General features: G+C 41.7%; 1 protein-coding gene across 3 annotated transcripts in view; it reads left to right on the forward strand.

The window, feature by feature from the left end:
• Positions 1-16,185, forward strand: part of SPATS2L (spermatogenesis associated serine rich 2 like) — a 76,409-nt gene that overhangs the window by 19,224 nt on the left and 41,000 nt on the right. For all 3 annotated transcript variants that reach the window (XM_066189655.1, XM_066189653.1, XM_066189654.1), the window contains one exon: positions 16,038-16,101. In XM_066189655.1, coding sequence (XP_066045752.1) covers positions 16,063-16,101 — 39 coding nt within the window. In that variant the 5' untranslated portion in view covers positions 16,038-16,062. The remainder of the gene's footprint in view (positions 1-16,037; positions 16,102-16,185) is intronic.

A 16,185-nucleotide genomic window follows, 5' to 3' on the forward strand; every position in this document is an offset into this window, starting at 1 on the left:
GGCTGAATGGAATCAATCTGGTAGTTAATAATTCAGCATGCTGAGCTCAGTGGTGGTGAGCTGTGTGACTTCCTCAAAGGAAAGAAGAAAAAGATACGTGCCCAAAGTAGTTCTTAGACATCTGCTGATCGCAAGTGTGGCCAAGTACATGATGAAATATTGCTTGTCTGGCTCTGAGCTCTGTATAGCACAAGCAGAGTGACTCATCGGGTCACTTGCTGACCAGAAGTTGAGCTGGCAGAAACAGATGGGCTGCCTAGAGAGCGAGATATCTTGGAAGCATCTCCACCCTTATCAGCAGTGTTACACAGCACACAGATTTCTCAGAAGCAGTCATTTCTGTAGAAGATGCTGGTTTTTCAGCTGCACGTTGGTCTTCCACACCAGAATGATGCCTTGTGGCCATGAGAATGAGGAAACTTGCTGGCTTGTTAGTGAAGATCCATATTTGTGAATCCTGTACTTGGAGGGGCAGTAGTAGGGAAGTGAGTACAGTTCTTAAACTTGCAAAAGGATTGTTTTTCAACTCTGAGAAGCCTTCAGGTTGCTACTGAAAGATGGCAGTGTGTAAATGTTCTCTCTGCAAATGAGGCAAAAATTTTTAATCAACTCTGAAAATCTTTTCCTGCAGCCCCCTCCACTTCTTAACCCCTCAGCAGAATGAGAATAACAAATACTTCCTCAGACTGCAGGATTATACTCAGCTCAGATATTTAGAGGTAAAGTGCCCTACAAGTATCTCGAGAAATAGTTGTTGTAGACACTGAATACTGGGGCAAGTTCTAGATCAGAACCTGAGAAGAGAGTACACCAGTCTGGGCTGAGTTTTCAGTTTGACTCGCTGTGGTGGGTTCACCCTGGCCAGCAGCCAAGCACCCACACAGCTCTTAACTCACTCCCTGCAGCAGCTCTCCACAGGGGGATGGAGGAGAAAATAGAGAGGATGAAAGACACCTCTTGAGTTAAAAAACAATTTAATAGGTGGAGAATAGGTGGGCTCAGGGGGTGAAAAGCAAGCAGAGCAAAAGGGACTTGGCACACCAGGTGATGGCAGACTGATACCCATCCAGTCTACAAACAACAGCCAAAAAACTTGCTTGAAAACAAAAAAAACCCTTTTCTTCCTTTATCTCAGTTTTTATTTATGAACTTGAGGGTACATCGCATGAAATACCCCTCGGGTCACTCTGAGTCCCAGCTGTGTCTGGTCCCAGGCTCCTGCCCACCCTCAGCCTGGCTGTGGGGGTATAGTGGGAAGCAGAGGTGGCCTTGACACTGTGCAAGCACAGCTCAGCAACAGCCAAAACACTGGTGTGTTGTCAGCACTGTTGTAGCCACAGAGGCAAAACACAGCACCGTGTGGGCTGCTGTGAAGAAAGTTAACTGCATCCCAGTGAGACCCATCACAACCCCAAATTATACCACTTTTTTTACTTACTTTTTAATGTAGTACTGAAAAAGGAATTATCAGAAGAACAAAATCCTATTGTAAGATCTTAAGAACAGAGTATTCTTGATTAAAAATGTTTTCTTGTACGTGCAGATGTGAAATTTTCATTAGAATCATGCACACTTCTGAAACAGTTCAGGAAGACTCATAAGAATTTGCTGAAGTTCATTTTTTGCTGAAAAGTGTCTCAAAAATTTGTTTCAGGGAATTCAGTAGCCCTTAAATGCTTGTCTGAATAGGGTCTGCATATTCAAGCTGACTGTCCTGCAAGAACAATTCTGGAGAAATTTTGCCTGGTGTGAACATCAGACCCCTGTCAGAAATGGGTAATTCTCTAATTGCCTATAGGTCCATTTTGTTACTGTCTGTATAAGTATGTAATTTTAGGCCCTAAAATAGTCAACTCTGTGAGTCTTATTTATCACAAGACTGGACCAATAAAATGCTTTCAGAATTGCATAATTAAGAATTGGATTTATGGGGTTATCCTAAGAAATGGAAAAACTAAAAAATAAAAGATTTGAAGTAGGAATGAAATATTTGTTCACTTCTGAACAAAAATCAGTGAATGGCCCTGGTCTTCCCTGCAACACCTTACTTTTGGTTATGTATGCCGCTGTCAGTGAAAAATAACTGGCAGCTGTGTGATGCAAAAAGTTTGGGTAATTCAGATTAGAGCTCACTGATTACTTTGATCAATACCAAAGTCTGAAACTGAAAGCAAGTTGAGCTTTCACAGAATTTCAGAGAAAATATTTGAGATTAAAGGAGACTCTCAAGTTCTTGAATTGATTCTTTATTTTTAGGGTATTGGGCCTGCTCTGTTATTGGTGGCCCTTCTTTATTCCACTTTTTAATATGAAGAGAGATAAGATTTGTTCCTGGTAGTGAAAAGCATTACAAAGCATACACAAATGTGTAGCAGTGTGACCAGTCTAAATGTATGAGTTCCAGGCAGCCATCTCCAAACCTCTTACTGGGTCAGTCAATACTATCATTCCAGGAGAGAGATGACATTGTGGGATTTGGTTGATCATGCAGTAAGCACAGTGAAACTGAAACTCCAGTGTCTTCTTGAAAAGTTCTGTGCAATTTCTCATGCCTTTTTAACATTGAAGCACTGACTTGAATGAAACTTTCCTTGTACCGGGAAGAGTGAACATACTCATAACAGGCAGCCCAGAGTGAAGGCAAAACAGAATTGCCCCCTTCCAGTATGTTTTGAAATGGTTCAGCTGTAAAGGTCCATGATTAGAGCAGGCAGTTTTTCTTTGCCAGTGATAACTCCCATTTTTTGTTTCCTCTACGGAACAGACAGTTGGAACGGGTTGGAAGAATTATGGAAATCTTTGTTTTCGGCAGGAAAGGAACAAATGTTCTCTGAGGCCACCAGGATGGAGTGTGTATTCCTCCCTAGAAGGGAGGATCAAGGCAGAAATGTGTGCCCTGTCCAAAAGCTGGGTGTATGTGGGGGTAAGGTGGTGAAAGAGTTGGTTTTTTCCTCCAACTGCATAGTTCAGGCAGTTTAAAAAGAGCCAAAACATTCCCTATTCGCCGTGTTCTGATTGTGAGCAAGGTGGCTAGACTGTCTGATCTCAGTTAATGAGCAGAACCCCTGGAAAAATAGTGATAAAGTTCAGGTCTTGGAAAGACACTTCCTGTGTCAATATTATTAGGAAGTAAATTGCATGTTTAAGGAAGACAGCCGATGGAGCTGAATCTCATCCTGTGTAAATTGAGTCTCGTACATGGGTCTTTTTTTTCTTCATTATTGGAGAGTCCAAATATTGAGCAGCTATAAATCCAGCTCTCTTCGGCCAAAGTCCTTGGTTCCGTGGATGCCAGTGAGAGAGCTCTGTTAACCGCAGAATCCAGTCTCAGCTCACATCTGCTGCCTGCAGAGCCAGTGCTGCTTGTTTTGGTGTGTGGTTAAATTGGAGATGTGAATTTGTGGCAGCTCTGACTGTGCTTTTGTCTGCAGTAAGAAATCTGTGTGGGTGACTGCCAGAACTGCTCATTATGAATGAAGATGATAACTTCGTGCATGGCTTCATAAAAATACAGTCAAACATTTTGTTCAGGAGTCACCTCTGCCTTTACTTGGTGAGGCTCTGGAATAGTGAAGGAAAGGCGTGAGTGATACAGTGCTCTAGTTGATAATAAATGTTGTGGTCAGCTCTTCTGTGTCTGCACAAGCCACAGAAACTTCCTGCTTTGTTAAACTGAACTTTGCTTATCCCAAGTTTTGCTATGATTTGGGCTTTTTGGGAAAGGATAGCTGGCTAACAGGGAATTCTATTAGCTTTTGAGGAGCCCTTGCTTAGCTGGTGTCTGAGAAATGTTTTGGTTAATCTGTAGTAGCTTCACCAAGCCCCAGCAAAACCCATTTGATTGGGAAATTCCTAGCTAGCTCATTTTATTGTCTGGCAGTTCTTACTGCTGACAGCATGGTTAGAGCAAGTTGAGATACTGGGAGTTTGACTTGCTGAGATGTTGGTTTGCTCAGTGTGGTAACTGTTAAGCAGCACTGGGTTTTTGATAGCGCCTACGTGCAATATATAAGAGCTTGTCAGTGCTGTTGTAATGTTGTTAATTAACAGCAGTGAGAAGAGAGACTTAGCAGTTAAAGCAATTTTGAGGTTCCCATACTAAACATGCTTTTTTGTGTGCTTGTGGTGGATTGACCCTGGCTGGATACCAGGTGCCCACCAAAGCCTCTCTATCCCTTCTCTCCTCAGCTGGGTAGGAGAGAGAAAACATAACAAAAGATTTGTGGGTCAAGAGGACAGGGACAGATCACTCAGCCATTACCAGCATAGGCAAAACAGACTAGACTTGGATAAATTAGATTAATTTATTACCAGTCAATAAGATAATGAGAAAAAACACCCTAAATATTAAAACACCTTTCCCCAGCCCTGCCTTCTCCTCAGGCTTAACTTTAGTCCCAAGTTTTCTAACTCCTCTCCAGAGCAGTGCTGGTGCATGGGTAATGTGTGTCATGGTCAGTTCATTACATGTTGCTTCTGCTGATCTTTCCTCCTTAGGGGAAGGACTCCCCACACTCTTCCCCTGCTCCAGTGTGGGGTCCCTGCCATGGAACACAGCCCTCTGTGAAGTTCTCCAGCATGGAGCCTTCCCACAAGCCACAGTTCTTCACAAACTGCACCAGTGTGGATCCCTGTACTGCGCCAGCAAGAGTCCCTTCCCATGGGGTGCAGTCCTTCAGGCACAGCCTCCTCCAGAGTGAGCCCACAGCGTCACAAGTCCTACCAGCAAACTTGCTCTACGATGGGCTCCTCTTTCCAAGGGTCCCCAGGCCACTGCCAGGACCTTTTTCCAGTGAGGGCTTCCCACAGGGATACAGCCTCCTTCGCTCATCCACTGGCTACAGTGTGGTGTCCTCCACGGGCTGCAGGTGGATCTCTGCATCCCTGTGGCCTCCCATGGGCTGCAGGGGCACACCTGCCTCTCCACAGGCTGCAGGAGAATCTTGGCCTGGAGCACCTCCTGCCCCTCCTTCTCTACTGACCTTGGTGTCTGCAGAGCTGTTCCTTTCGTATATTCTTTCTTAGTCCTCTCTCCACCCACAGTTGCTGCTGCACAGCTTTTTTCACTCCTCCCTTCTTAACTCTGTTATTCCAGAGGCACTTCCAATGGCTGCTGATGGGATCGACCTTAGCCAGTGGCAGGTGCGTCTTGAAGCTGACTGACACTGACTATCAGACACGAGGGAAACTTCTGGCAGTTTCTCACAGAAGCCGTGCCTGTAAGCCCCTCCACTATCAAAGCATTGTCTCACAAACCCAATACAGTGTCTGAAACCTGCTGGTATCCATGTTTGCCCAAGAAAAGTGGGTTTGGCATCCTTGAGAACACTGTGAGTTTCAGCTGGCAGGGCCTGCAGTGGTAACTAGTAACCTAGGTAACTACAAGTTAGAGCTTAATTTGATGCTTTTGAGCACTGAATTCTGTGAGGCAAATAGTATGTTACCTTATCCTCCAAACTGTGTTAAATATCCATCTTCAGAAATTCTGGACAGGTGCAAAGTAAAGGTTTGTCCACAGAATTTATTGTTTCATGGATTCTAGCATGCCAAAGATAGATCGCTTGCGGTGAATGGGCACAAACAGATGAGCTGAAAGAATACGTATCTGTGCTGTAGAGTGTAACTGAGCTTACCTGCCTTTGAGAAAAGTACCTTAAAATAAGACATACTTTTATTTTCTTGACAATGTTCCAGAACAAATAAACAAAGTATCTTCTTTTCATTCTGTTGATAACATTACTCTGTTTGCTGTCCATATGTCCTAGCTAGTCAAACAGCTTTATCTTTGGATTGCCCTTGCCAGGTTAAGATACTTGTAATTTAAAAAAAAAACTCAAAACCTTAATATACCTGTCTAAACAGGGACTTCAGTTCATGCATATCAGCAACACTTCATATACTATTGATTTACAGAAGCAGAAAAGTTTTTTAAGATTGTCTTCTGACTGTTGGGGAGGGTATGGAAGGTGGGACTGGTCAAGGCGCTTTTGCATATTTTTGGCAGTATGCAGTCTGCCTTTATTGACTGTACTTCTACAATTAATGTTGATGTAGATGGGTAGTGTAAGTTTCAGTTGAAAAAAATAATGAGTTTCTTTTGGGTTTTACTTCTAAAAAGTGCAGTTTAAAGTCCAGTAAATGCTCTAATGGGCACTTACTAATGTGTAATAGCAATTAGGTTGAAGGACTGTATGAACAATAAGTAATTATAGGTTAACTTACTTATGTGCTTTTGTTGTTTCCAGGAATACCTTTTGTTAACATCAGAAAACCAATGTTTTCCTTGGCCGTAGGAAGGTGGGGGAGGAGAGGAAGACTAGCATTTGTTGTAAATCTGAGAGTATCAAAATGTCAGTGGTGGTGACAGTATAGTGTCTGATTCTACAGGTACTGTTAATATGGGAATGTGTCTGTTCATTGTGGATATACATCAGGTCATTTTACTAGAGAAACTTGTAAACATTTGTTAGAGCTTTTATGTACTTATGTTTTGTGTGTGTACATATGTATATAGTATATAATAATTTAAATAGTGTTTAGGGAAAAATTTGCATCTTCTTCAAAGGAGCTATACGGGGTGACTTGGTTATAGAAAATGAAAGGCTGCATTTAATTTCAGTGTTTGGTTTTGGAAGGTTCAGACTGCTTTGGCTCATTTAAATCACATATTTACCTTCAAGCATATACATAAATTCACTGACTCATAAAATGTGCTTACCTATACTTTGAATATAGGTCTCACCACACTAAGGCTTCTTCAGGTCTCTCTTGCCTCCAGTTGAGTACCTGGCTTTATCAGTTCTCATCAGAAACCCTTTATTCAGGGAGCTCTTTCAGAGCTCTGGTAAAGTGCTTCCTTTCCCAAAACTCACTGTAAACTTGCCAACTCATCGTGACTGTGGTGCTTCCTTGTGTGCTTGGTCAGGGCAGCTCTGATGACTTGTCCTTCTCTGTCTGCAGCTGGGGGAGCTCCTGTGGGACCAGCAAGCAGCTGGTTCAAGTCCATGTAGCTCTTTGAATTCAGAAGATTATATTTGCTGAGAGTCAGCCTTGCATATCTAACGACAGTAAACTGGTTCTTCAGAGATGACTGAGCAAGAAGGAAAGGTGATGTGGATTTTGAATACTTAAAAGAAAGAAGGCTGAAATCAGAATAGCTCCAGAACCATCTTTGAACTTGAGGTTTATTCCAGGTTTGAGAATTTACTATACTGTACCAGTCTGCTGGTAGAAGTTTGATTCCTTGTGATAATTTATTTCTTGTTATCCAAAACAAGAGTGAATTTGAGCACTTCCTGACATTCACTTTTGTACTTCTGCTCTTACTGTTTAGAGAAACCGCTGTGATTGAGGCAAGTAATGCTCCCACTTTACATACTTCCCTGTTAGCATTCCCATGCCTGCTCTTGTAGCAGTCCACATTTGGGCAACCACGGAAGCAAATGAACCGACGCTGTCTCTTGGCATCCCGTTCTGAGCTGAAATCGGAGCCAGCGTAAACAGCTTAATAGCTCAAGTCCCTGGCAAGAACAACTTGGAAGATAATACCTTGTTTGTAAAAACTGAAAGTTAACCTTTTTTGTTGTTTTGCAGGAAGGTCATGCAGATGTAGAATTTGAGTAGATTGTTTTTTGCTATTTCAGTGCTCTTTATCCAATATGCTTAGGAAGATATTTTGGGGCACTTGAGGAAGAGCAAGAGGCTAATGTTTATTTTGGCAAGTCTTACTGTGGAAAGTGAGTTTTCTCAGTCTGAATTTTTTTTTTTTCCAAAACCCCCATCCCTCCTTCCTGCCTATCAGAGAGAACAATTTTACTGACCATGTAGCTGAATTCATCTATTTTTAGTTGGGTTCAGCTCTACTAGTATGATATACGTAGTAAAACGGGGAATTCAGATTATGCTGAATCACAGTGATGCTCTGCAGATGTTCCTCTAGGATGCCAGCCAGCAGAACACAGGCTCTAGGCTTCCAGCAACATTCTCCTGCAGAGCAGGGAGGATACAGAGCCCCTGGGTGCAGTCCCTGGAGTGGGGAGCATCAGAAGCCAGCAAGTGGATACCTTATCCTGAGCAGCCACTGGGCAGTTGTGGTAGTTATGCAATGGTGTTGGATTTCCTACCTTTGGAGCTCTGGAGTGGGGATATGCCTTTGCTGGCTCTTACCTAGTTCTCGGAGGCTAATAGATGTGTTTAAGGGAAACAAGAGAACTCTTTAGAGAAATCCTCTTCTTTTGAGAATGGCCATGGGGTTAAAGTACTCTTCTAGTGTAGCAGCAGGCAGGTTTGGAACAGGCACTAGATCTGCAGTGTCTGTAGGCTGGAGACATTCCCTTGTCACTGGGCTGCTGGAATGAGTTCTTTCTGTCTTTTCTATTTGAGGTGTTTCATGTTCTTTATATAAAATTTATAGAACAGGAGTCCTCATTTTTTCCAAAGTTCCAAAGATTTTAATGAGTTGATAATTTCTTACTATTAAATGAAAATATTTTTCTCACTTGTCATGAGAAAGCACCAACTCGTTCAATGACACCAGTCTCTGGGGAAGCCACACTGAAACCTGTGTTAAAGAAGAGCTTCACTTTGATAGGACAGACCCAGCATTCATAGACTGTACAGGAAGAGAGTTTGCTAGCAGCCTCACTTGTAACCAAGGGTGAGTTGTTGTCTGTGGACCAGTGGTAGAAAACAGAGCCAGAATATTCTGTGATGTCAATATCAAAAGATACGGTTATATCACTGAATACTTGTAAACTGTTTGCATGAAATATTAATGGAGTTTGGGGAAGATGCCTGTCAGTAGCTTTCTTTTGACCCTCTCCTAATGTGACCTTGGTAAGGGGTAGAGTGTTCCTCTGCAGGATTCTCATACAGTGGAGCTGCAACACCAAGTGCAGGGGGGACCTAAGGATCCCTCACACACCACATCTCTGTGAAAACACAAACGCCTGTGGAGCCTGCATAAGCAGTGTTCTGGCTTCTGACACACTGGAACCGGGAGAGGGAAGGAAGCAAGTCAGCTGACAGGAGGGGAGAAGCACAGGCTCTCCCTGGCTTACATGGATGGTACCTCTCTGCTTAAGAAGGGGAGAGCATAAAGAAGGTCAAAGAGCAGTGGGTTTTACCAGAATGAGGTACAGAACTTACTGGTGCCTAACCGTTTTGTTGCAACACTGACTGGACATGGCAGTGTATCTATGGTACCTGCTTAGAGCCATTCCTGCCCTTGGCAGAATTCTGAGGAGGATGGAAGATAGTAGGGCACTAATCCAGGTACTAAGGACTGTCCTTCCTCACATATCCCACTCCCACCTTTGCCCCTTTTTTCCTTTTTAGCAGATAGGTCTGTGGTGTCTTGGATATGGACTCGATAGTGTTAAATAGCATAACTGAGTTCCTGATGCGCCACTGCACATTTTCCAAACCTTTACCCCTTACTGCCTGTTTCCAAGCGAGCAGCTTGCAAGGCTGTAGATCTGAGACATCTACTTCTTCCTTACTGTGCAGTCAGGAATTCAGAAATCCTCAGTGGAGGAGCATAAGCCTCCTTTCTCTAGGAATCCAGAGCTACATGTGGAATCAGTGAGACATTTTATTTCCTGCATCCTGTTTCCAGATCTGCAGCCAGTAGGTTTCAGGCAGAGTGTGCTGACCAGTAGAGTCTGGCTGCAATAGCTGAGCAGGAGGGAGAATGCAGAGGGAGCAGCTGCATTCTGTGATTGAGACAAGCGTGACCAAGGACGGTAGTGGGACTGGACTCTGCAAATGGGGAATATTCTGGAATGTGTGTGCACTCCCATACAAGTGTTTATGCAGGCATTTAAAGGAAAGGATTTTGAAGGCCTCAGATATCATGAAACTTACCTGGGGTGGTTAAGTAGTCTGAAGTGGCTAATCGCAAACTTCCAAAAACCATACCAAATGACGGTGTGGATAGAAAATTTCTACTTGCAGTCATTAGAAAGATACAGAGCAGGACTGGAAAACACCAGTTCTGTATTAATGACATTTTATGTTGATTTTACTAGGTATGTTCATTCCTAGTGACAAAAGGCTAAAAGGACAGCTGTGAGGACACTTGCTAATATGGCCTGGGTGCTCCTGACTCTGGTTATGTTTATGCATTTAATTATTATGTTTATCTTTAGACAGGTGACTACAGCAAATAGAACATCATACTTGTTGTTAATCTCAAGATACTGAAGACAAATGTCTGAATCTTGGTATTTCTTGTAGTTTCACAACCAGTGGCATGCTAATGTTTGTTCAGTTGACCGAATTAACTTTTTCTTCTATTTAAATAAAATTTGAGTGAAAATCAAAATAATTCCTTTCTGAAATGCTTGAATTTTGGAGTCTCGCTCTTGGACTTTTTTCAGTCTTTCTGGTGCAACAATATTAGCTTAAACACAATTATTCTGATGCAGTTTTATCTCAGGCTTCATGTGCGGTTCTCTAGTAGCATTTTTTATACCAAGAAACAAAGTCTAATGTGAAATGGAGGCCATGTGTCTCTGATTCTACTGATCTGGCTTTTACCTGGGGCATGTGGATGTCTGCAGGCAAGGCAGTGTAATATAATATATATGGATGGATAGGAATCCCATTTGAAAATGAGATGTAATTCTGTAGAGAAGGTAGAAATAGAGAAGATGAAAGCATGGTGCAGCCTGCTACAATCTCATTAGATACTGTCAGGGCTTAATCCCAGCCAGCAACTAAGCACCACACAGCTGCTCATTCACTGTCTCCCCATGGGAATGAGGTTTGAGTGGCAGAGCTTTATATGCTGAGCCTGACATCATATGATATGGAATATCCCTTTGCTCAGCTGCCCCGGCTCTGTCCCCTCCAATTTCTTGTGCCCCTCAGCCTCCTTGCTGCGGGGGTGGGGTGAGAGGCAGAAAAGGTCTTGGTCTGTAAGAAATCCTGGCAGTGACTGCAACATCCCTGTATTGCAGCTACTGTGAAGAAAATTAACTCAATCCCAGCCAAAACCAGCACAGGTACTTGGTTGTTTTTTGGTTTTTTGGTTTTTTTCTTATTTTTTGCGGTTCCTCTAAAATTGTGATTCCTTTGTTCTGCCCATACCTGTCTAACTTTTTGGAGCTGGGGGATTTTGACTGAACTATTTGGGAATGAGAAAACAATCTGTAATTAAAAATAGAAAATCATTAAAATTCATATTCTGGTGTTCTACTTTGTGAAAAAAATTGAGTGACAAAATTTTAATTTCTAGTTTCTCTTTTAATAGACAAAGCTCACTCAGTGACCGGGATTAAAGAAGCATTGGCGAGGGTCAAGTCAGACCTGGAATTCTTAGTTTGCTGAGGTGGTATTTCCTTATGAAAGGAAACAGTTGCAGTGCGCATATGAGGAACTACGACAATTTTTGGAGTGTAGGAAAGCATTTATCCATAAGCCTACAGATGGGAAATCCTCCCAACAGCAGGTTATTATGTGCTGTTTAATGGGGAATTTTCTGATCCCCCTTGCCAAAGTTGCTTTTTCAGATATCAGAAGTGGTGGAGCTGGTGTCACACACGGTCTCCACTCTGATAGGCTTTACTGTGACAGGGTATTTTCACTAATTGTATCTTTCTGGCAACCCCTATGCTTTCATAAACTACTTTTCCTCTCTGTGTATTTGCAAGGAGATTTTTTTTGGTGTTGTTAGGAGATGTAAATGTGCCAAGATTTGCAGCAGTGGCAAGACACAGGGTTGTTGTTGTGATTCTTTGACGCTTGAGATGCAGGCAATCCCACCCATCCATAATGTTGAAGAGAATGGAGTGTTTGTCAGCTTTTCCAGAGGGTCTCGCTGGCTGGAAGGTGTCTGTGGGCCAAACACCTCTGATGCTGGTACCAGTGGGAAGGTGGTGGGCATTCTTGGGAAGCTTAACACAGCAGCAGTGGGATTTCACTGCTGCTTGGAGACAGAAAGGAAACTTCTGTAAAGGCTGGGCAAGCAGCCACATACTTCGGGCTGTGACAGGTGAGCTCTGACATATTTTTCTGCAGTGGTTAAAGGCTGTTCCTGTAACTGTCTGCCTGCTGGACGTTGCTGCTTACAGTTAAGGTCAGCAGGACACAGCATGTGCCACCACCATAGACACCCTGGTTCAGGTTCACGGTAGCTTAAACCTGCATAGACTAATATGAATTGCTTAATTTGGTAGGGGAGAGAAGTAAAACTCTGCCAAAAGTAGTCCAGTCTTCTCTGCAGCATTCCCTTGAATGCTATTGAAATGCTTTGTTTCATTTTACAAGGCAAGTGAAATGTCTCATTTGGACGTGTGTAATAGCTTCAGAAAAAAAAACCCTGTTAGTATTTGAGGTCAGGATGTATTGAAAAACTGAGTTATCTCCTGCTCCAGGTAGTGCATTTGGAAATTTGTATCAGAAATTATTGACCCATTTATATAAGGGAATTTGTAGTTTATTGGGGTTTTTTCATTAATTTCTTTTTCTTGGAAGTCTTTTGACATGATTTGCGGTGACATTTCAGGAGCAGAAGTACAAGCAGGAGACGGTGGAGAAAGACAAAGCATGTAAGCTGACATGCAAGCTGAGAATCTCTCGTATGCAGTATGTTTTGTGTGTTTTAAATTTAGTACTTGTACTAACTTAATCTTGGCCAGTGCAGAAAATCTTCTGTCAGAGATCTTTCTCCAAACGTTCTTTTGTGTGCATGCTGTTGGTGTCATGTAAACTGTTCTCCACTGGCTTTAGGTGCCTTTAGGGCTCAGCTGAAGGTCCTGTTTTGATGTTCCACAACTCACAGGGGAAGAAGAAGCTTTGCTGAAGAGCTCAGGATGAGAATGTAGCAGCTCAAACTTAGATCCAAGCTTGGAGATAAAGCTTGTAGACTTCAGTGGGACTATTTTGTTCATAAAATTATGGATGTGCTGCAGTCTTTTGCCACAGCATTAGAAACTAAGTAATTGTTAAATACTGAGATTAAAATAACACTAGAGAAAAAACACTAGTTAAGTCATTAAATCAGTTGGTGCTACAATGAGGAAATTAAATTTGTTGGCTATTAAGTATAGCCATAAAGGATGATGCTTTTAAAAATTAGTGCAGCATTGACATTTTCTTTTTAATGTATCATCTGTATTTTATGTAACAAGCAGCACTGGACTGAGTTATATAAATGAGCAAGTGTTTTATGCATGTTATTTCAATTATCTGTCCTTGGAGAAGGTGAATGAAAAATAGCTCCAACTCAGTTTTAGCATCTTCATTTTGACAGTTGTAATATGCATATTAATGAAGTGTGTGAAGTGTAGAGAAATGGGTCTATTTGTAAAAGGGATGTCCTCTTAGTTCTTTATCTTAAAAGGAAAAGAAAAAAAGAGAGAAAGGAAGAAAGAAGCAGAGGGTATGTTTCATGTAGCATGCCAGGTCTTTTTGAAACAGCTTGCTGTTGCAAGCTAGCTGAATCAGCGCCACATTTATTGGTGGAAGGCTATAATCATAGTAACACCTGCAGTGTACGGCAACGAAGGAGGCACATCAAATTCTGGCAAGGTGTTGAATGAAGTTTTAATGTCTGGTTTTAAATCAAGTCAGAGCATTGCTACAAAGAGTAGAATTGATTAAGTAGTAGGGTTTAATCAGCAAAATTAATTTAAATTTCAAGAATTACTTAGCTGGTATCTTTGAAGAAACCTTTGTTGAGAGGCAGGAGGCGTTCACGAAGTGTCATTTGGATTAATTTACTTCATACATGATGCAGTTTTTAAAATGTACAATTCTGGTACAAAATTGATATGTTGAAAAAGAACTTGAGGATTTAAAGTGACAAAGATCTTTTCACATTACTTTTTGCTTTTTGTAGATGATTAAACCTTCAAGGCCAGAAGAGTTTGTTAGCTCTCTTAGTGCGCTTGTTTCTGTGTTGTGTGTTTGGTTCTTCAGGAACAGATTTTACTGGTTTTGTTAATGTTGTTATGAGGTGCTGGGTTGGATTAAATGTATTTGAATCAGTATGCAAGAGTGCATTGATCAATTGTCTCTAACATTACAAAATCTGCTCAGTACTCAATACAAGAGCAAACCAGTCAAATTCCTTAGCAGTCGCTTACCATACAGGTATCTCCTAAATAGAGAGTAGGACCCGTCCAGCATGTCTTTGATGTCACTAGGTAGAAGCCATGCTTTTATGAGAAGTAGCAAGGGACATGAAGACTCAGAGTAACTTCAGAGCTGACTTTTCCAATCGGCATGGGAAAATTGATTATCTGTATGTCATATACTTGGCCCCTTTGGCATGAGAAATTGCTGACAGCAAAAGACAAGAAGTACATTAAAAAGAAGTTGTCTAGGGACTACAGGCTACAAGCACTTCTCAACACCTTTCTTTTGTTATTGAAACACACTAAATATTGGGAAATGGCATTGCCCTGAACTTAGCTTCTGTGTCATCTTCCTGCCTGCTCTGTCCAGATGTTTTTAATTCTGCTTCTAGCCTTTGGGTGGGCTTGACAAAGAAACTAGTGTGAGCTCTTTCATTCTTGATGTAAGGAGGGGCAGGAAGGGCAGCCTTCCACTCTGAGATACCAGCAGACAGTACAGCCTTCAGAGTGACACAGTGGCCCAGTTGCCAAGAAGGCTTATCAAACGTAGTGAGACTCCAGTCTTGGCTAAGCATTTGAGCCACTGACTTAATACAGGTAAAATGTATTTGAGTTCTAATAGAACATCTGTTCATGCTGTACTAAAATGGAGATGGCATGAGCAGCCTTTCTCATTTCCAGCGTGTCTTTTTAATAGCTGGCAATGGAAATGGTTACTTTTGTCTTTTGGCACTTCATCAAACTCAAATGAACTTTTTTTTCTTCCTATTATCTCTTCCCCATATGCTTCCTCAACTCTCATCTCTTTAGTTAGAAAATGGGTGCATACAGAAATTAATTTTAAGATTTAAATGTTGCCAGTGAATGCTGCAAAAGAAGTGCCTAATTTCTGGAGTTTGAACTCTACTAAACTTCTGTGTTTCAAAGAAGAAGTTAAGGGAGGATTATTTAAGGGCATTAAAAGAGATTTAGAAGAATTTTTGGAACACATATCAGTCCACACAGCAAATGCTTAAATGGGGAAAAGGAGGTGTTCTGACTAAAAAACTTAGAATGAACTTAAGGGTTCATTCTCATACATCTATACGTGTACCTTTTTATCAGTGTACAGTAGAGTTAAAGAGAGTGACCAAACCAAACTTGTATTTCATTTGACTTAGTCTTTGCTGTAATTCTTTGTGTGCAAATTAATTTTTAGATGTGAAGATTCAGCTCTGTTCCCTAGTGAAGTTTTAGGCAGTTGGTTTTGATGGAAGCAAGATTAGGCAATGGGACTCCTTTCCCTGTGTTAACTCTTCATCAAGTGGTAGAGTGTCTCTCACTTACCCAGCCACGTAACTGGAAATTGAAAGCATATTGCAGGGTTTCTTAATCACATGCAAATTCCATTCATGTGCCCGATTTTTCAGAGAAGACGTAGAGATTTAGATCTACAGACCCTGTTAGTTTCAGTAGAAGCTGTGTGACTAAATCCTCTGAATTAGTTTTGAGTTAAAAGCAAACAACAAACAGCCGTGCAGCACTTGTCAGCCCAACCTCCTGGCACATTTAGCTGCATTTTAGGACTGCATTAATTGATAAATTCTTTTGGCAAAAATTGAGGATGCTGGTGAATGAGAAAACAGGAGCTGTTGAGTTCATCGAAGGTACTCCTTCCTGCCCTTTACAGCCTCAGAACAGGGTATGGGAGACATGGCTGGGGAGAAGTGTGATACACCTTCTATCCAGATTCGTAGGCATCTTTAAATGTGCCTGCAGAACTAACCTGGGGAAGGTAGGAAATTTGGGCTAGCTTTACCTTTTGGCAGGATTGAGCACTGCTGTGCAGGACATTGTGTTCTCATGTTTCTGTGATGCTTACAGGTAAGCGTATGCAATTAGTCATTACAGATGTAGCTGTGACAGGTTGGGGCTAAAACTTCCAAATTAATCTCTTTGATTTTGTTCTCATTTCAGAGACACTACTCACCTCTGCATAGACATGGCAGAAATCAATTCTCCTGTAAATATCAAGGAAAAGGTAAGTTGAAGTAACAGTACAATGCAAACCGAAATTATATTTGCATACATATTTTATTTCTGCTCTTTCCAACACTGATCACAT

The sequence above is a fragment of the Chamaea fasciata genome, unplaced genomic scaffold (assembly GCF_029207755.1).
Source record: "Chamaea fasciata isolate MVZ Bird 193981 ecotype frontalis unplaced genomic scaffold, bChaFas1.0.hap1 SCAF_8, whole genome shotgun sequence".
NCBI lineage: Eukaryota > Metazoa > Chordata > Aves > Passeriformes > Sylviidae > Chamaea > Chamaea fasciata.